At 33.0% G+C, this 21,510-nt stretch overlaps 1 protein-coding gene across 2 annotated transcripts in view; it reads left to right on the top strand.

Annotated features, from left to right (window-relative positions):
* The window catches only part of PCMT1 (protein-L-isoaspartate (D-aspartate) O-methyltransferase), a 42,476-nt gene extending 21,273 nt beyond the window's left edge, over window positions 1-21,203 (top strand). The window contains exons 3-8 of one of the 2 annotated variants that reach the window (XM_074309572.1): window positions 419-450; window positions 5,032-5,136; window positions 7,771-7,891; window positions 10,017-10,102; window positions 15,288-15,457; window positions 20,354-21,203. In XM_074309572.1, the coding sequence (XP_074165673.1) occupies window positions 419-450; window positions 5,032-5,136; window positions 7,771-7,891; window positions 10,017-10,102; window positions 15,288-15,457; window positions 20,354-20,366 (527 nt within the window). In that variant the 3' untranslated portion in view covers window positions 20,367-21,203. Of the gene's footprint in view, window positions 1-418; window positions 451-5,031; window positions 5,137-7,770; window positions 7,892-10,016; window positions 10,103-15,287; window positions 15,505-20,353 lie in introns of both variants that reach the window. The other variant, XM_074309573.1, reaches the window with a different exon arrangement.
* The last annotated feature ends 307 nt before the right edge of the window (window positions 21,204-21,510 follow it).

The raw sequence follows: 21,510 nt of genomic DNA, 5'->3' as shown, positions 1-21,510 counted from the left end.
AAATTCTTTTTGCTTTGCAAAAATGGATAATTTTTTGAACAGTGAAATTGTTTTCATTTGTCATCATGGTAACCAATCAGAATGTAGATTTGTCTTATGTTAATTTCTGCTAAGTTGTTTTCTGGAACAGTTACCCAGTAAATAGTTAAAATTTCTTTCCCAAGGACAGAAAAACAAAATTTAAGTGCTTATTTGCAGAAACTGAAAGAATTGTTTGAGCCAAGTATTATTTTTACTTTCAAAAATTAAATTTTTTCAACTAACAATTTTTTTTTCTTTCCATCTCCGTCATTGAATTGGGAAAAAAATGCCCAAGCCTTTGTAACAAAAATGGATAGACAAGAAAAACAAATTTCTGTCTTAAGCTATTATTTTTTGTAATTCAACATAAAAATAGAGTTTTCTCCTTATTTTACAGGTTTCCAAGCAACAATCAGTGCTCCACACATGGTAAGTTTAAATTTGATCATCTTTGCAAATGAGCTAACTTAGATTTTACTATTTTTAGTGTTTTTGATTTGAGGAGAATTAATTTAAAAATTTTTGTTATGTGAAATAACATGTTAATAGTAATAGAAATAGAAATAACATGTTAATAGTATCACATCATTAAAAAAAAATAAGTTATTAGAACTTTTGGTTTTAGCCCTCATGCAAAAACTTGCATAATTTATATTTAGAGACATAATTTAGTTGTGTTTATGCATATATGTATCTTTTTGTGCATATATCTTTTTATATATATACATATATGTGTATTATATATATACACACGTGCATTTATTCATTTTATATTTTGCTTTTACAACAGCTTAAAACTGAACTAAGATTTCTGGTACAATCTTGTATTTTTACATGTTTACTTATTCTCTCCCTTATAAAGCTCTTTGTGATAATTTCTTTTTTGTGTGTGTGCTTCTATAACTCTATCATTTAGTACAGTGCTTAGCACACAGTAGGCACTTAGGAGATGTTTGTTTGTTCATTAGAAGTGATTTAGTGGAAAGGGTAGGGTAATTATCAAATTTGGGGTTTAAGTGACTTGCCCAGGGTCACACAACCAGGAAGTGTTAAGTGTCTGAGGTCAGATTTGAACTCAGGTCCTCCTAACTTTGGGTTGGTGCTCTATCCACTGTATCACCGATCAAATAATTTATAAAAATTTGATATCTGTATAATTTATATTTTTGTCAGGAAAATATTTTATTGGGAAGGGGTCAACTACTCGTTACTTTTCTATGTCACTCTTGTATATGTGTGTATATATATATATATATGTATAAGTTTATAGACAATTATTCAAATTATGTTAACTTGTAAAATGGGCCTTATTCTGGGGAATTCACTTTCAGAGAGGACCTGTGTCAAGTGGTTCAGTACTTTCTAATTTGTGTCCTTTGCTATGTGTGTGTGTGTTTGTGCACACTCTTGTTTTAGAAAAATCCTACTTTGATATATAGTCAAATTTTATATTGAAGCAGTACCTCAAGTTAAAGATAAAGTTCAGATACTCATCACTTAAGTTTAAAGACATAACTATAGTAAAAGGGCAAAATTTTAGAAGTTAGCTAAGGAACTCAAAATAGTACGTAAAATGAAATGCCTAAATATGCCTGCTTTTCAGCATGGGAGAGTTGCAATATTTCCTTAAGGAAAGGTTTATTGTCCAGCTATTGGTCTCTACTACCCTACTGGGTACTTGTATAGAATACCTATAGTCTATTTGTAATTATCTGTGTTAATTGAGTAATCTGTTCATGGAACAAATGACTTAACCTCCTAGCACTATTCTTTTTTCTTTTCTTTTCTTTTCTTTTCTTTTCTTTTCTTTTCTTTTCTTTTCTTTTCTTTTCTTTTCTTTTCTTTTCTTTTCTTTTCTTTTCTTTTCTTTTCTTTTCTTTTCTTTTCTTTTTTATTATAATAGCTTATTTTTCAAAATACCTTCTCACATCCTTTAGTTATATTTTCAAAACCCAGTGCCTCTGAAGCCTGTAGCATTGTTAACCAAAAAAGCATTCCTACTTGTAAAGCTTCCATTTTCTTTTTTTTTTGGGTGACATTTAGTTACTTAGAATCTATTAACTTGAACTTCATTGATTTATTTATTATATGACCCCCTGAAGGTAATATTTATGCCTAAATGTCATTTCAAAATGAACCAAAATATGATTAAGATGCACTGTTCATCTAGTAGTGGCATAATTAGTCAATGCGTGTTTATTGACTACCTGTAATATTGAACACAAAATTCTAGTGTTATCAAACATATATTGAAGATAAGAAATCTAAGGTTCACTTGAGAAATTGAAATTATTTTCTATTCTTTTATAGATACAGGGATAAGTACTAGATCTGTGATTTTGTTCCCTCCTTTAATATAGATCAGCACCTTCTCTGCAATTTAATGACTTTCTGGCCAAGAGTTATGAGGCTCACTTATGACCCAGGCCTTCCTGACTTTGAGACTAGATCTCTTCAATAAGACATGTCTGCACATATTATTTTATATTTATTGAAAATTATGGACGTAAGCCATCATGAAGAATGTTGTCCAGAGGTTTTTAGCTACACTTCAGCTATACTAGATTTTTGTTAATTGAATTAAGTGCTAATTTTTAAAAAATAGCAATGAGTAAATGCTTTTGAAAAAATAGAGGCAGTCAGAATGTAGTACTCCTGAGTATATCTCCCTGTCTTTAAACAACCTCATTAGATTCTACCATTCTCATGATCTACAATCCTATGTCTCTTCTCTTCTTCATGTCTAAACCTTTGAGAAAGCTACCGACAAGTGGTGCTTCCATTTCCTTTCTTCTAATTTCTAAACCTTCAACAAATCTGGCTTCTGACTCCGTTATTCAAAGTTAACAATGGTCTGTTATTGACAAATATGATGACATTTTCTCTACTTCATCCTTGACATCTCTATAGCATTTGGCACTGTTGATTACCGTCTCCTTCTGGATACTCTTTTCTCAGAAAGCTTTCATAATACTATTCTCTCCTGGTTTTCTATTTGTCTCACATTTCATTATCTTTTTTTTGGAGGGGGGTAGAAGGGATTGACTGATCTCTTCCTTCATATTACCTCTGCTAATTGTGGTTGATCTCCCAAGACTCTGTCCTAGGTCCTTTTTTCTTTTAATTCTATTCTGAATAATCTCATCCAGTTATTTCATTAGGGAAATTTATCCTCTCTGGAGATAAATCCTGATCTAGATATCCTCTCCTAAGTTCCAGTCTCATGTCACCAATGGCTTCTGGACATTTCAGATTTAGATGTCCCAAACTCACTGTTTATAAATTCAGATTTAGATGTCCCAAACTCACCATTTACAAAATGGAACTCATCTTTTCCCCTAAACCCTCTCTTTTTCTGAATCTCTATATTTACTGTAAAAGAAAATGCTATCTTCCTAGTCACGTAGGCCATGATTTTTATCTGAACTGTTGAAATAACTACGACTGGTCTTCTTGCCTTGTTTTTCTTTTCACACTAGTCCTTTCTCTCTTATTTTGCTATCAAAGTGATTTTTTTTCTAAAGCGTAGGTCTAATCATGTCATTTCTATGCTCATAAGTTTCAATAGCTTCCTACTACCTCCAGGATCAAATATAAGTTTTGTTGTTCAAAGCTCCTTTCTTTTCCAGGATTCTTATATTTTATACTCCACATACTTTGCAATCCGGTGACACTGATCTTACTTGCAGCTTTTTGGATACAATAATCTGTTTCCCATTTCTTTGGCTTTTTACTGGCTGACCCCTATTCTTGGTATGCTGTCCCTTCACATCTGCCTTTTAGTTTTTCTGACTTCAATTTTAGAATGCTTTTCCAGGTCTTCCTAGGCACTAATTATTTAGCCTTCCCCTAAAAAACTGCTTCCATTTATTCTGTAATTCTTGTTTATATGTCCTTAATTATTTTACATATTGCTTTTTCCATTAAAATATGAGCCCTCATGGTCAGGGAACATGATTTTGTCTGTCTTTTTAAAATTCAATCCTTAGCATTGTGCCTGGCACATACATGGTAAGTCCTTAATTAATCCTGATTCCCTTTTTTTCTTAAAGTAACAGCGTTTAGTAATTTATAGATAACTTCTAAGATGTTTGTTTCTAAGTCACAAATTTTCAAACGAAGAAAGTGCTTTTAATATGAATCTAAAGGGAAAAATTGAGAATAATCAGCACAATAATTGCATTCTCTCTCTATAGATTTACATATATTTACTTCATGCACATACATTTTAGAAGTAGTATACAAGCCACAGATCTGAAATGACTGAATCCCTTTGTTTTAATGGAGGAATCAAAATAACTGAATGAGGATTATTTTCTATATATTTAGTAAAAAGTTGAGAAATATAGCATCATTATTACATAAATATAGAATTTTGAGGACTTCTAAGTTAAGGAAGAATGAAATGAGCAGAATCAGAAGAATAATTTATGTAGCAACATTATGAAGATAAACAACATAGAAAGCTATAAGAAGTGTTATTAGTGCAATGACTGTTCACAGTTCTAGAGGATTGATGATGAAATAAATTATTACAGAGAAGTGATGGATTTGAGATGAGACATTAATACTTTTGTTGTATAAGCCATTGGTGGAATTTGCTTTGCTTTGGTTGTATATTATAAGGAATTTGCTTTATTTTCTTTTGTTTCCCAATAGGATTGGGAATGGAAGGGTGAAAAAATAGATTTCTGTTAATTAAAAAAAATTAAGTTACTTTAAAAAAGAAAGGTGGAAATATGCTGCAGAAATGAAATATCACACTTTCCAGATGCAGTCACTATATTAATATTTTTACTTGTTTTACTTGTTATAAGAGACCTCTCACAAAGTGGGGAGTGATCACAGAATGTTCTGTAATATAAAAATTAAAAATGTGTTTTAAAGGAAAAAGGAAGAAGTTTGACCAATTTTTTATTTAAAACCTATTTGATATATTTGGAATAGTGAGGAAAAAATAATCAAAATGAATTGTAACTATTTTACATCATCTCCATTTTTCTTTGTTAGCATGCATATGCTCTAGAACTTCTGTTTGATCAATTGCATGATGGAGCCAAAGCTCTTGATGTTGGTTCTGGAAGTGGAATCCTTACTGCCTGCTTTGCCCGTATGGTAAGAAATTTCATTTTTGTTCTGATCCTGAACTTTAGTGATAAAGATAATTTCATGATTTCATTTAAGTATTCATAAGTGTGCACTGTATAGTCCCTAAATACCTGTAAGGACTGTTTCTTAAGGTTTTGGGCCAAAATATTCTTTACCCGATGATGAACCTTCTGTTACTTAGGCTGTCCTTGGATGGCAGCATACTTTTTCAACTTGATTCTCTCTCTTTCTTTAAATTTTGTCCTTTGACATAATCTTTGATAATTTAGTCATTTAGGGAAGGCATAGCAATGTATTTCTATGTTAAGTTTCTATATATGATTTATAATCTAACTAAATTTAAGATATACATTTGTAAAGTTTTATGTAAGTTTTACATGTATGTGCACAGTACTCTGGGGGAACTACACAGATTATGGTTTTTATCCTCAATGATTTTAAATACTTATGAGGATAATACAAAAATTCATGAAAATATATTCTAAATTTTAAAAGAAATATAATGGGGTGATAGATGAGGGTAGTTGTCATCTCGTTTGAGATCAGTACCTTTTGGAATACTGTATGTTGATGGTGTGATGGTTTGATCTTTTAGTCTTGTGGTCTAGATCTTTTGTTCATTCTTCCAGATATCAGTGGATACACACTAACCAACACAACAAAAAATAATTTACAAATCAAAATGCCAATTAATTTTATAACTGCAGGAGTAAGTGCCAGAAAGACTAATATGCAACTAGACACTCATTCTATTCCTTAGTAAAGAACTTTACATTGAAATCCTGATTATAAACAGAACATTGCTTGATCAATGTAGAGTTGATGGTTGGATGGTTTTTAAGGAATATCATCAACAAGCTTCTGTTTATTTGAGAGCTCTTTCTTTTCTGGCCATACATGATGATATACTTGCTTGGCTGTTCAGGGCACCCTCTTTTCTGGATAATACAGGAAAATACTGATAATAACCTTACTTTTCTTTTCTTATACATCTTGGAGAAGTAGGCACCAACGTTTTGTTTACATGTCATTTCATCTTGGTCAGCAGTTTAGAAGTAAATTTGCATTTGTAGTTTTTGATTGACATTTAATGGAGCACCTTCTTTTTGACCTTCATTTCCTATGTCTTGGGGCTTAACTTAATTTTAGATTTACATTATCTCTCTGTTAACCCATTAATAACAACTTTAATAGGGACTGGATCTGTGATTTCATTGGTGAGGAAATCACATTGGTGAGGAATCACCAGGAAGCTTCTGGCAAGGAACTTCTGCCATTGTAGGTCAGCACCTTCTCTGCCACCATGGCCTTAGAGAATTATCAAGAGAATTGAGAGGTAAAGTGCCTTGTTCCTGGGTCACAACAGCCAATGTGTATCACAGGCAGGATTTGAACTCAGTTTATTATATGATTTCTGTTCACTTTGAAGTTCTGTTTTATATATGTAGGGTTATCTGGGTGAATATGAAATGAATTGTTATGACCAAGTGGAAATGGTGGGTTAATCTACACACAGATATACTTTTCTCTAGCTCTTTCAATTTTAGCTGCCATCAAAAAAGCAAAATCTGAGCATAATCAGCATTTTAAAGAGAGCCCCTTTATGGGATCTTCTTGGCTCTAGCTTTGTCACCACATCATAAAGAGGTTCCTTTGTAAAACGTGTGGTCACCAGTAGATTTGATTACTTTTTATGGTTTATTTAATTTAAGAATATCTTTAAGATTTTTTCAGAGCTGGAATTTTTAGAATATTTAATCCTACTGATTCTTTTTTGAAAACTGTGCCAACAATAAATGTAATAGGAGTTAAGGACAAAGACTAGGTGACAGTAAGTCACATAATAGGAGGAAAATATGTTGACAGATTTTGCTTTACCTTTTTTTTATATCCAGATGGCCGTTTCTTTTCTCACTCACCTGCAGAGATTAAACTTGAAGTGTCTTTTGGAGCATTTGTGGAGTATACATTCTATGCTTAAAATAATGTTCAATTTAAGGATTTTTGTTCCACTTAGACTGAGAAGAGGGGTATAGCTATGACCATCTAGCCAAGAAGAAGTCCAAATCTCCTCTCAGAAAATCTTCTAGTATGTGAGGAGGAGGGGGAGGTTAGTGAGTCAAAATCTACCCAGAAGAGAGGGGGCAAGGAGAAGGGGAAGAATTGGCAGGAAAGTTGGAAAAGGCTTAATGTCATTTGCTTTGCCTGGGCCCTTTGGAGTCTGAATAGACCGTTTGGGCATTTTTTTTGAGTGAATGAAATTTTTTTTGTATATACTATTACAGCATTTAAATTCAATTCTTAAAAGAAGCAAGGTGCAGGTTTTTTGGGGTTTTTTTTGAGTATTAATAGTGCATAGTACTCAAAATCAAAGTAGAGGAAAATAACTTTGTACATTTGAAGGTTTTAATTAAAGTTATTTCACTCTTTTTTTTTTAACTAAAACTTTTTTTTAGAGAAGTTGGCCACAAAAAAGATTGAGTCAGGTGTGCACAAAAATTCTGTGAAGTTTTTCCTTGTCATAGAAAAACTATAATTGATTTTTCTCACAACAGTGAAAAGTTTTGGATAAGATAATATATTACTGACATTTCAAAAAAACTAAAAAAATACAATAAGCTACCAAATGACTTTTTTTAGGTTGGTGCTACTGGAAAAGTCATAGGAATCGATCATATCAAGGAGTTAGTAGATGATTCAATAAGTAACGTCAAAAAGGATGATCCAACATTTTTGTCTTCAGGACGAGTCAAACTGGTTGGTGAGTATAAGAGAAATATAATGAATATTTTTGTAATTTACTATAACTTGAAATTTTTGCATAGATATATGTAGGCAGATAGGATTTTTAAAATAAAATTTACTTTGGGGTTGGATTAAATAAGTTTAGAGAGAGGGAAAATTCTACTTACCTTTGTTTAGAAGCATTCATTTTAGTTTTAATACCAAGTTTTATAATGACTATCTTTTAGTTATCTTTTCAATCTAGTTTTGATTATGTTTTTCCTAGAGTTAAAAAAAAAAAGTTTAAAAAAAACCCAGGAACTTCCATCATTTTGCCATTGGCCACAGAGATTTAAGGACAGAATAATAAGCATTAGGATTTAGTCAGGTTGAGTTCTGTTATTTAAATAGATTAAATCATATGACCTTGTTTGCCTTGATTATTGTGTTCATTTTGAAGACTTATCTCTGTACTCTTGAGAGACATTTCTTTGACTTCAGCAGATAAAATGCTGCACTCAAGTCAGAAGATCTGGTTTTGAAATTTTGTCTCAGAAACTAGCTGTGTGATCCTGGGCAAGTCACTTAACTCCTTTGGGCCTCAGTTTTTCATTTGTAAAATGAAGAAGTTAAATTCGGTGATCTCTTTCGGTTCTTTGAGCTCTAAGTGTGATTCTATGGTTGTATGGTCTTTTTGTCCCACCCTTGTTTGGAGAAAAACATAGTTGTCAACATCCTCTGAATAGCACTGAACACTGTTATCTAACATTTTTAACACATAAATACACATATCATGCTAAATTCCAATTGTCTAAGTCCCATTCCTATTATCTTATGATATTACTTTGTTAAGCTTCTTTCTCTAGATGGCTTTGTCTCCTTTGTTGTCTTTCTTTCTAGGGTCATTTTGTCCACTGTTTTGTTTTTATATAATTGACTTCTGTAATGTGTCTAAAATTTTCTTAGAACCAGTTAATGTAATTAATCGGCACATGTTGGGTACTATTTAGCAGTTGAAATATTCTTAATGTTTGTTATTGAGTGAATAAAAATATAATATTGGAAACCACTTTTTTAGGAACAAGGATCCAAGTGGAAGTACAGTGTCTTTCACTTCATTATTCTACACAAATGGCTAATCATCAGAAAAACATTTTTATTGAAAACTATTGTTATTAAAGAGAATCATAAGATCATCATTCTTTGAGATTTTAAATTGTTAGATTTATGCAGTAAAACATTAAATGCCTGTATTAGTATCATCATCAAGAAAAATTCTCCATGGTCTATAATAGGTTCTATAAAAGGGAAAATATGTTGATCTTGCAGTCTCTACATTTAAGACTTGCAATCTAAGACAGAAAGTACTAATGTGGAAAAATACATATACAAAACAGAAAGCATATAGGATGAAAATATAAAATATAACCTGAATTGAAGGTTGTAGTCTTCAAAATAAAGGAGCACAACTGGATTTGGAGATACAATGGATTAGAATATGGCAACTATTACCATGGGCATTACTTCTTGAGAGAGGATGAAATTGAAGGGAAGTAATTTTTCCTCTGACTTAAAGGGTTTAAAAAGGAAAACACTTCCTTCTGTCTAAGAATATACTTCACACTCTGTTACAGGAACTTTTGGCATAAATTGATAGGCATTCATTTCAGAGGTAGAGGTTTGTTAATTTGGTTTTATTTGGCTGGGGGGAGGAGGAGGAGGAGGGATATGATTGAACAAAGATAGGTCAGAGAAAGCTATAAAAGAAACTGAAAGGCATTCCAAATTATGCAGAGAAAGCAGAGGATGAAAATGGATATGTATTTGTTATAGGAGTATTTTGTCAAGAAAACATACATTTTAAAAATAAATTTAAATTCAACTAATTTTCAACATGTGCTAACTCATATGAACATTTTTGATTAAGAAGAAAGGTCTGATGATAAATACTTGAACTGAAACTCACAAATTCTGTCTGATATATTTGGTTTTAATATAGAAGATACCATTTTGTGGTAAGGGGGGCATGATAGATTTCACTAGAGGAGCTTCCCCCATCCTCCAATTTTTGATCTACTTAAAAATTACACCATACTAAACACATAGTTCATAATATTACTTTCTTTGTTTGGATTTTAAAATGAAACTGTTCTTTCTTACAGTGGGAGATGGAAGATTGGGATACTCCGAAGAAGCTCCCTACGATGCTATTCATGTAGGAGCTGCAGCTCCAGTTGTGCCACAAGCAGTAAGCCTTTTTTTTTTTTTTAATTGTAATTAGATTATTTTCCTGTTTATCATCTGAAGACCAAGCTAGTTAGGCTCAAAGAGGCTTGCCACCAGTGGGTTTGCTATAAGTGATGACTTTTTGTTCCATAGGAGCTCTTAAAGATTGTTTTCCATTGAAGAAAGGTTGTGACTTGAGTATATGGAGGGAATATTATCCACATTAATAAAATCACAGGTCCTAGAAGGCTAGTAGATTACTATAAAGATAGTTTTTTAGTCTTTAAAATATAGATTAATTTAACACTTAATTATCTGTTTCATCTTGAAGAAATGTTATTAAAGATTGACTTGTTTTTTAACCATCTCTCACTTCGCATATTTTATTTCAAGCAGTATTTGATAAAATCTCACAATAGCCCAGGAATTGGGACAGTTCCTTTAGCATTCATTGTAAGGAGACTTTGCAGATTAAATTGTAAGCACTGTGTGTACTTCTGATTATGCCAGCAGAAACTATTTGGCAATAATGATAGTTCATATTTATACATAGTACTTGATAATTTATAAAACACTTTCCTTATTGTTCTGCTTTGAAACTGAGGCTGACAAGCTGCTCACAGGGATAGGAATTTGAATCCAGGATTTCTGCCTCAGGATTTCTGCCTCAGGATCTCAAGCTTTTTCTGCAGTGTCATCTGCATCTCAGTATCTGCTGGGCATGGTACTGGACAGGTTGCTGAAAAGATAAAAGTATCTGGCACTTGCCCTTCAGAAATTTACAGTTTAGATGGAAGATAAGGCACATATAGATAGCCCTGACCATATTCTTCCCTATTGCCCATAGGAGAAAATATTAACTCCTTCACTTGGCATTTCAGGCCTTCTATAGTCTAGTTCCCATCTATTTTCCAGCCTTTTTTTCATACTGTCCCTTTTCATAAACTGTTCTAGCTAAAATTGAACAGTCATTCTTCAAATGCTATACTTTTCTGCACTAGCTGCCCTCCTTTTGCAGAAACCATACCCTAATCTTAGAGTAGATAGTTCTTTCATATCTTCTTTTTAGAAATCTCTACTTTTTAAGGCTCATGGATCTCCTTCATCTCTAGTTCCTCAGGCTTTTCTTCCTCGTCAAGTTTCCTTGTACTTTACTTGCTTATATTATATATGTTGTTTTACCTCAGAGAAATGTAAAGTGTTGATAGACTGTGGTGGTTTTGTTTCTTGTCGAGACTACAATTTCATTGCTGAGGGAGCTTCCCCAGCAAGAAGACCGTTGTCTGCTCTCTGGTAACCTAAAGTCTCAGAGTGTTGTCCTGGCACACTGAGCATAGTTGGGTGGTTTTCTCAGAGTCACACAGCTGGCACAAACACTAGAGATAGAACTTGGGGGCCAGCTCTCACAATGCCAGGCGCGCTTTTCATGTAGGAAGTGGGATTAGCAAAAGGCCAGGGACAGGAAATGCTATGAGCAGTGCCAGAAAAAGGGGGACGATGGGGAGGGGAGAGGAATAGACCTCCATCAACAGAAAGGACACATTTGGGGGAAATAATTTATTCTAATGGTAGTTTAACTGATCCTGTTTGATTAATCACATCAAATAAACATTTACAATCCTTATAATCACAATTCTCAATTGTGTCCTCACGCTTGGGGGCTAAGGTTTGTCTTATGTATAATTTGAGGGAATCTATCAAGATGTTTTTGTAGCTCCTTGAGAAAAGGGACTGTATTTTACTCACATCATTCAAAGTGACTTGCCTCATAGTAAAATATACTTATTAAATTTGATGTATTTGATGAATGAATTAAAATATACTCTGTTGAAGTAATAAAAAATGTCTACTTTTATAAGAAGTTTTTCCATTTGATTCATAGTGTTCATTCACATCTATGATTCCTTCATCAGTCAATCAATAAACATCCCCAGCTAGGGATGTACAAAGAGGCTTAAAAGACAGTTCCTTTCCTCAAAGAACTTTCAGTCTAATAGGGGAAACAGCATATTTATAAATGTTTACAAAGTAGGTTAAACCACCATATAGAGAGATCATATTTTTATGTGCAGTCCTTACACTAAAGGATGATGATCACTCTTTATTTTTTTCTATTCAAATCAATAAACATTAAGTATTTACTGCATTCAAATCACTCTGCTAAGTGCTGGGGACGAAAAGGTAAAATAAAAATATTACCTTTCCTCAAAGAGCTTACATTTTCCTCAGGGGAAACAACATGAACTCCACATATATATAACTAAAATATATACCTGTAGTGTGCTTTCTAGAACCCCACATAGGAGTGTGCAAAATGTACTTGTTCAGACTAGCTCTCTGGAGGACCAGCCTGAGTCCTTGGTCTTAGAGAAGGAGTGATGAGGCAGACACCCACATGGATGGTCAAATATGGAGTCTATTTCAAGTTCTTTTAGCCTTAAATACCTTAGTATAATTATCACCACAGCACACTGAGCATGTGCCAACTATAGTACCATTATATCATCATAGCACCCCGCACATGTGCTAACTATAAACACCCTGCTATTAATATACAAATGTCTCCTTTACTGCAAGTATCTCTGCTTCAAGTAGAACACATAAGTTGTCATGCCTTGCTTCTTCCCTTCCCCCCCCACTTTTCAGGAAGGCCCCAAGGGGAGATGAGACATTATCAGCAGGTTTCCTCTGGGCTGAAAGTGAAAGGGTCTTATACCTCACCCAGAGTTCCCTCACTGTCTGTGGCCCTCTACATATACCCAAGTAATTTGGGAGCTGGGGTGGGGGAGCCAGAATGGGGAGGTGTGTGGGATGATAACTGGGGAATTCCAACAGGTGAAATTCAGGAAGATAATGATTCTAGAAATGTGGGAGGTAGCCTGTGCCACACAAAATGTAGATCCAACTTTAGGGAACAGTCCATGTACTTGTTCGGCTAGAACATGGGATGGGGAAGGATGATGATAGGAAATAAATTTGAAACAATGTGATGAAGCTCTGGAAGCATGGTGAGACCAGTGTCTTGGGAATATTAACAATTTGATATTTAGATTATGGTTTGGAAGGAGGAAAACCTAGAAACAGGAATACCCCAAAGAAAAGGAGACTGTCAGTGAGAGCCTTGGTGAGAAGTGATGAGAGTTTGAATTACAAGTGGTGGCTGCTTAAGTGAAGTAATGGAACCAGTATTTGCCATTATATAGAAGGTCTTAACAATCTTCTTGTGTTGACTTAATTTACACTATTTGCAATCATTGTGTGTGTTGTTCATTTTGATCTGCTACCTCTGCCTTTACTGATTCAACAAAGTTATATTTTTCTGACATTTTCTTAGTTAAGGTTCTTTATATAGTACAGTAATATTCTATCCATTATATAACTATACGTTTTGTTCAACCATTCCCCCCAAATAAGTGCATAATGTTTCTTTTTTCTTCTTACTGTATGCATAGTATTGTATTACTATGGATATTGTTTTGTTTGGGACCTTTTAGTCACTTACTTTTTGTGATAAGGGGTGAAGTGAAATCTCACTGGATCAGAGGGGTGTGAACAATTTAGTGCATTTTTTCCCACATAACTCCAAATTGTTTCCAGAACAGTTTTACTAATTAAACCTACCACATATTTTTAATGTGTTCTATCTATCTTCCTAGAGCTCCAACAGAACAAACTTCCATCTTTTACCATCTTTATGAATTTTGGATGTAAGGCAGAATACAGTTGTTTAAAATTGTATTTCTCTTGTAACTAAAGGTTTTTTAAAAAGTATTTCCTTTTCCACATGGTGGTTGGCAGCACTCTTTTGAAAACTTCCATATCCTTTGGTGTTTAAACTATTAGAGAATAGCTTAGTCATGCATGTGTTCATTCTCTGTAGAATTTAGATGTCAGGCTTTTTGTAAATCTTTAATGCAAAGATTTGTTTTCCCCCTAATCCAAAACTCTTTTCTTCTAAGCTGCATAGATTGTTAAACATACAACAAAAAGTTTTGTGTGTATTGGGGGGGGGTGGAGGAGAGGGGTGTGACTGCCAGAATTTAATTTAATCCAGGTAGAGAATTCTCAGTGAAGAAATTTCATCCATTGGCAGAAATTACAATTTGATTTCGACTGGTTCTATTAGAGAGTGACCTGGGAAGCATCAGGAAGTTACCTAAATTGCCAATGGTTGCATAGCTACCCACTTCGTTGTGACCCAAGGTCAGGCCTTTATCTGTTAAACTGGGCTACCTCTCCTCATTTGATATTAAAATTGTCTGTTCTATATTTTAAAGTATCTATTATCTTTTGTCTGGTTTTGTATTTTTCTTCCGAGCATAGTTGTGAAATATATGATTTTTTTATTTTTAAATATGATAATTTATATTTAAATAGTTTATTTCTTTGAAATTTGAAGTATTGTGTAAAATATTAGTAAAAAGCATGTTTTGAATTTGGGGGGGTCTATTTTAATATCTTGACTACTGTTTTTCTACATAATTAGTTTCTGTTGCAATACTGTGTATTTTGTTGTCACTTTTAGAAACATTATTATGAAAAAAAGAGGGTTGGTAGTCGTTACCAAACTACCAAAGGCATTCATTACATAAAAAGGTTAAGAATTCCTCTTCTAAATTTAATTTTGTCCAAATTTTCCTAATTTTTTTTTTAGGAATTTTCCTTCAATATTTTAAAATGGAAGGAGAGAGAAGGAAGGTAGAATTTAAACAAAGAGAGCCTCATAATCTCTTTGTCTTGGTTCCTTTCCAATCTGATCAGAATCCATTAGGTGCCCAGTTTTATAAAAGACTATAGTTTGGGGACTAGAGTTTCTATGACAGCTTCAGTTTTATATTTAATCCATTTTTTCTGTTTATATTCAAATATTTGGGGTCCCAGAACTATCTTTCACCTTCAGATAAAGGCTTCCAAGTACTTCAAATGAGCACTGATCAGTACTTAAGTTGTCCAATGATTCATGGATATATAATTTTGTCATTTATGCTAGGACATTTAGCTTTTCCTTAAAAGGAATTGATTGACATAAATGACAACCATTTAATTAAAATTCTTACTATATTAGTTTTTTTTTTTAAAGATAATTTAAAAAATATGTGATTTGTATCATGTGCTTGCTTACAGGCATAGTAGATGAACAGTTTTTAAAAGTGAGTGACTAAAAGGTCCCAAATATAACTCATATCTTTATTTTTACTTTATTTTAGCTAATAGATCAGTTGAAGCCTGGTGGAAGATTGATTTTACCAGTTGGTCCTGCAGGTGGAAATCAGATGCTGGAACAATATGACAAACTACAAGATGGCAGCGTCAAAATGAAGCCTCTGATGGGGGTGATATACGTGCCTTTAACAGATAAAGAGAAGCAGTGGTCCAGGTGGAAGTGATTATCAATTCCACTCTTTCTTCTTCCACACGTACAAGGTGAAAGGGTGTGGATTTTAAGCAGTTAGACTACACGGGCTACTTTTGGTCACTTTTCTGCTACTCCATGCTTTGAAAAGTAGTCCTCTGCATTATGACATCATGAATTTGTAACATTAAAAATGGAGAAAAATCATTGCATGGTCTGTACTTCTTTTGTTTACCTCATAGTTTTGAAAAATTGGGGAGGGATGTGGTGACATAATGGGATCTATGCAATTATCTTTTAGAGACTTTCATATTTCCTTGGAGTTAAATGCCATAGTGAAGTCAAGCACGAGGAGAGTTGAACTTTGGGATCAAATATAATAGGCTTTATCAAGTTGGTGTGTGGGTTATTTTGGTTTTGACCACTTAATCATTTTATCATTTTAATAATAATCACTACTTATTTATATGGTGTTTTAAAGTTTGCATAGTATATTCTTTACCACAATCCTGAGTAGTTCATATAAATTTGACTTCCTCTACTTAACAGATAAAGAATGGAGTTTCTGAGAGGTGAATTGATTTGTCCACGATCCATTAGGGTCAGATTACAGGCCTCTTGAATCCTCATCCAGCCCTCTTTCCCCTCAGCCCTGCTTCCTCAACTCCTGACTTGGAGAGAGAAAACCAGTTTTGTTTGAGTCAGTGTTGAATCTCTCAATTACAAAACTTTATTAGTCAGGTTTTCAGGAATGAGCCAAAGCTTAGTTCAATCTTCCCTGTGTCCACAATGGGGTATAGTCCACCATGAACTGCTTTGTTTTCCTCACCTGGTTATGGTTAAAGTAATCTTGCCTTGAACTACAGGTCATTCTAATTCCAGGTTTAAAAAGGATACCTCTAGCAGTAGCCTTGTTGCTGTTGACAGTTGTACTAATAGTAATATGTCATATAATCATGCAAATGAGCATGTCACCAATTCCATTTGATCCTGGTATATAATTCAACTATATAACATTCAGTGAGAAATATGCAAATAATTCTCTCATTAAATCATTGAAACTTGATGAGTAGAATTTTGTTTTTCCCTAGTCACAAAATCAATTTTCAGTTTTTTCTCTTGGAGAAACTCACAATTAAAACTTTACTGTCTAGAATTTTTAAAAGGAAGACACCACAGTTTTTTTTAAAAGAGTATAATTTTGAAGGCCTTTAAACAAAACCAATTTTAAAGGACTTAAATAAAAGGAAAGGTATTGGATTATAACAAAATTGTAGGATATTATAGTAATTGCTATTTAAAAGATCCTAAACTTCAAGAATTAAGAGTATATTTGCTTACTATGGAAATGTTTCAGTATTTCTTGGGAATTATTATTTTTTTTCAGTTCCTTGTATATTTTATTTTTATTTAGTAGTATTTTATTTTTCCCAATTACATGTAAAAAATGTTTTCAACTCAAGATTTTGAGTTTCAAATTTTTCTCCCTCTTCCCCAAGATAGCAAGCAGTCTCATCTATATATATATATATATAGATGAGACTGCTCATATACACACAGTCATACAGTCAAGATATTCTGAAGAAAGAGTGCTTGTTAACCTCTTTTGGACTTTAGTATTTAGCAATCTTCACTGTGAAATTTTTTTAACTTTTTGTTTGGTTTAAAGTTTTAAAGTTCTTGGACTTAAAAAGAAATGTGCTTTAAAAAAGAAATTACAAACATTTCTCTATATTTGCATCCTCTTCTTCCCACTGATCTAGTAAATTCCCTGTTTATAACCAAGAAAAACAGTTAAGCACCCATGGTTCTCCAACAAAGAGGGGAGGGGAGAGGTGCATATCCTTTTTTCTGAGACCAAGATTGGTTATTATAATCACACAACAATTGGCTGCTTCTGCTGTGGTTCTGATGAGACTATTTCTTCATGGAGATTGAAAAGTTAATAACTATACTTTGGTTGTTTTTAATTCCCTTCATGCTCCTGCAAATGAGAAATTTGGTCCTTTAGCATTTTTTTCCCAATATTTCTTTAAGCTTAGTGCTGTAGTTTTTTGGAATCTTTTTTCAAACTTTTACATATAAGTAATAAAGAACTGGACGGAATATTCTAGAGAGTACTGACTTTACTTGCTAGATGCTTTAATTTACCTATCTGTAAACCTGTTCCCAATAGCCATAGTATCTAAGAATGAGATGTAATATCTGCAGAGTGCTCAGTACAGTGCCTTTGTACATAGCACTTAATTCCAATTTCTTCCCTTTACTTATAGAGGTGCTAATGGTTTTAGTGGATAGAGTGCTGGATCTGGAATCAGAAGGCTTGAGTTCAAAACACTTACTAGTTGTGGGACCCTGAGGAAGTCACTTAACCCTGTTTGCTTCAGTTTCCTCATTTTTAAAGTGAGGATGATAATAGCAACTACAGGGAATACTTATTCCCTTTTCCTATACCAGCTTCAGTGGATTGTATCAAATGAGAATGTATGTCAAGGATTTTAATTATAAAATGCTATTAAATGTCAGCTATTATTATTCTTAATTATCTAGAGAGTATCTTCTCTATAGTAACTTTATTGGAAGGCCAAAATCAAGGAATTTCTCATGCGTAAGTAGGGAATACAGTTATAGTGAAAAACAAGCTAAAAAAAAAAACAAAAAAACCCCAAAAAACAAAAAAACAACCATGGATTCAAGCTTTGTATGTTGAAAGAAGCCCTCTGGGTTTTTGGTAAGTATCAGAAGAAAAGTGCCAAATTATAGTAGGCTTTCTAGTTGAGTCTCTAACACATTTAACCTGAACACATTTCTCAAATTAACATTTAAAATAAAATACCATGCTAGGTACAAAATTGGTGTCTTGTTAATGTATATCATCATATACCTATATGACCTATATATGGGGTGAAAAATTAAGGGGTGCTTCATGGTGATTTGCCTCTGAGTTAGAAATTCATAGAGTGTAGACAAGTGTTTATTCTAAAAATTTACTCTTTCCAACGTACTCAAGAATTAATAGATCAAAGTTTTTGACCAGATGGAAAGCAATTTTTCATTTGTTGTTTATACTTATTTAATTTAGGAATGTCTTTTGTTTCTTTTGGATTTCAATGCATCATCCAGTGTTTTGCAAAGAATGGATCCTGAATAAATATTGTTCTGACTGGAAGAATTCATTGAATTCCATGCATTAATTTCATCATGACTTTTTGATTATGGGACTTTTAGAAAACATTTAATACTGCATTGTTGGGGGTTTTTTGTACCTTGAAGGTCCCCCCAAAAAGATGCAAGGTATAATTAATTAACCTGGTATGTTTTTACATTTGTGACAGTTTAAAAAAACTTTAACATTTTAGAAAATATTTTAAACTGTTAATGAAGGAATAAAAAACCATACCTCATAATCACATCTATCACTTCAAGGAGATTATATAGTATATAAAACAGTGGCAAGTAACTCAATAAAATCTGCTATCTAGTATCACAGAGATTTTTTAGTATTGAAATGTTTTAAAAGAGTTGATATAAATTTATTTTTAAAAGAGAGGCTATTTTGATGTATTGTTTTAACAGGTTTGTTTTGTACTTATTGAAACATTTTTAGTGGTTATGAATTCCTTCTAATATCTAATTAGAATTTGCTTAATTTTTTCAAAGTTAACTGTTGGGATGAATTTTTTTTAGTTTAATAAAGTATTCTAGGTGTATAACTAGCTTGAATATTGGTGCATGTTCATCTAAAAAGTTAATATTTGTTTAGTATCTTAATGTGAATATCTTCAGATGGCTTCTGCATGTCTCTAGAATGTTACAACTTTCACCTTGCATTTGCAATATATTCTTTGAAGTTCAAGTATTTTTTCATGCTTGCTTGCTTGCATGCATATGTTTGTGTGGTGATATATAAACGTAATGAGCTATTTATAATGAAAATCAGTTCTTTAAAATATCTTGTGCTTCTGGTATTAAACATTAAAAATGGAATATTGTTAACTACAGAAATTTGAACTGATTTTTGGTTATGGACCAAATAATTAGTATTTTATTCCAAGACAAAATAGAATTATGTATAAAAGAAAAGCTCTTTTTTCCATTTTAAATATTTTCAGTCATGATTTAAGAAATTTTAAAAAATTGACACAGCTGATCTATTTCACAATTATTCTGTAGAACAAACCTCCCCGAATAAAAAAATATTGTTTCACCAATTTAAACTTTAAAAATAATAGCCATCTTAATTTTCTGGTCACACTTGGCCATCTGTCAAATATAAAGTCCTTAGAGAGGCTTTTCTGATAGTTCCATTTTAGATTGCATTTTTTATTCCTTCCTTCCTTTCACTGGCAGTTGTTGACGGCACAGTTTGAAGCTGAATGAGTGGTTTCTTTTTGGAGCTGATAAAGCAGGTTTATGAAATCAACTGACAGTATATTGCAGGTTTATGAAATAACTGACAGGTATATTGTATGTGCAGATGATTGATGCATAATCTCCAAAACACTTAGTTTAGAAAAAGATCTATTTAATGTACTTAAAATAACTAAAGGCTAATTGAATTCTGATTATACAAGATATCACTTTTAGAGTAAAAGTCATCAGCAAGATTATAGTCTACAGAAAATGGTCACATTGTCTCTGAATTCAGTGTCTTGGGGGGAACAAAATTACTATATAATAAAAGTAATAGGACTAAAAGCACTTGAGTTTCACATTTCACTCCTGAGTAGCATGTTTGATATTGCTGACATTCATTTCGCTTTGGCTTGAATGAAGTTAAGGCTTATGGGTTTTTGTTTTTTTTTTAAGCATTTTGCTATAGTTGGGGACTAGTGCATATCTATTAACTGCATCCAAAATATGAGGCTGCCATACCCTTTGGGATTAGTAACTTCATATATTTTTTTTCCCCTTCTGCAGGTATGAATTGTAAAAGCTACATCAACTTGACCCGAATATAATATTACAGTGGATTGCTCATCTCCAGTTGTAAGAGCTTTTTGAAAACCAACAGCATCACATCTTGTTTTGAACTTCGTCACACTGTTATAATCAGCATGAAAATGCGTGGTTTTGTGGGTTTCTAGTTCTTTTAAAGAAGCACAGAGTCAGTCTGGTAGAGAGGGAGGCACAGAATACACATTTGTGCATTGTTAATTTTAACATGCCTGCATTTTATGTTCATCTGTTTACAGAAGGGGATTTCTGCAAATCATGAAAAACATAGCTTGTGAATTCCGATATTGACTTTGATATGGGGGTGGGGTGGGGTGATTTTTTTCTCTTCTTGGGTCCTTAATTTAGCTCCAATATATTCATTGATCAGATTGCTTCTGTGCATCTAATACACTATTTATAACATCAGGTTTTCTGTATTCAGATGATTGTTAGATGCTATTAAGAAAATAGAGATGAGCTTCCTTTTTAAAGCTTTTGACGTGGTGTCATAGAATAGCATGTAGTAGATACAATCAATCAGCTGCTTTGTTACCTTTAAAACCAGGCATTTGTATATATGAAACTTCAAGAGATTAAAGGTGATATCTCTTATACACTTGGCTGTTCAGATTGGACATAACTGACATAGTTTCCCTTGATATATTCCCTCTTTTGAAATGACCGGAGACTCGTAGCTCAGTATTGTTTTTCCTGTTTGTAATTCACTGCTGATAATGTATATGAATTTAACATGCTGTGTAAGCTGTGTCCTAGTTACTGAACAGTTTATGCAGTGCTGCTTTGCCAAATAAAGTTAAAAGCAAAAACAGAATTGGTGGTGGGTTCTTTTTTAAAATTCAATTTTATTTTATTTTCAGTTCTGAATCCTTTTCCTCTCTCCCTTCCCTTCCTCATCCATGAGAAGAAAAACAAAACCCATTACAGCTAATGTGTAGTCATGTAAAACAAATTGCCAAATTAGCTGTGTCCTTTCCCTTCTCTCTTCCCCCAAATCCTGCTTCCATCTGTACTCTTGAGTCCATTAGCTTATCATTTAGAAGCGGTAGCATGTTCCATCATGCATCCTTAGGAATTGTGCTTGGTTAGTGTATTGATCAACAAGCCATTCAAAACTTGTT

The sequence above is a fragment of the Sminthopsis crassicaudata genome, chromosome 4, assembly GCF_048593235.1.
Source record: "Sminthopsis crassicaudata isolate SCR6 chromosome 4, ASM4859323v1, whole genome shotgun sequence".
Classification (NCBI taxonomy): Eukaryota; Metazoa; Chordata; class Mammalia; order Dasyuromorphia; family Dasyuridae; genus Sminthopsis; species Sminthopsis crassicaudata.
This window is presented reverse-complemented; position numbering and strand designations above follow the sequence as displayed.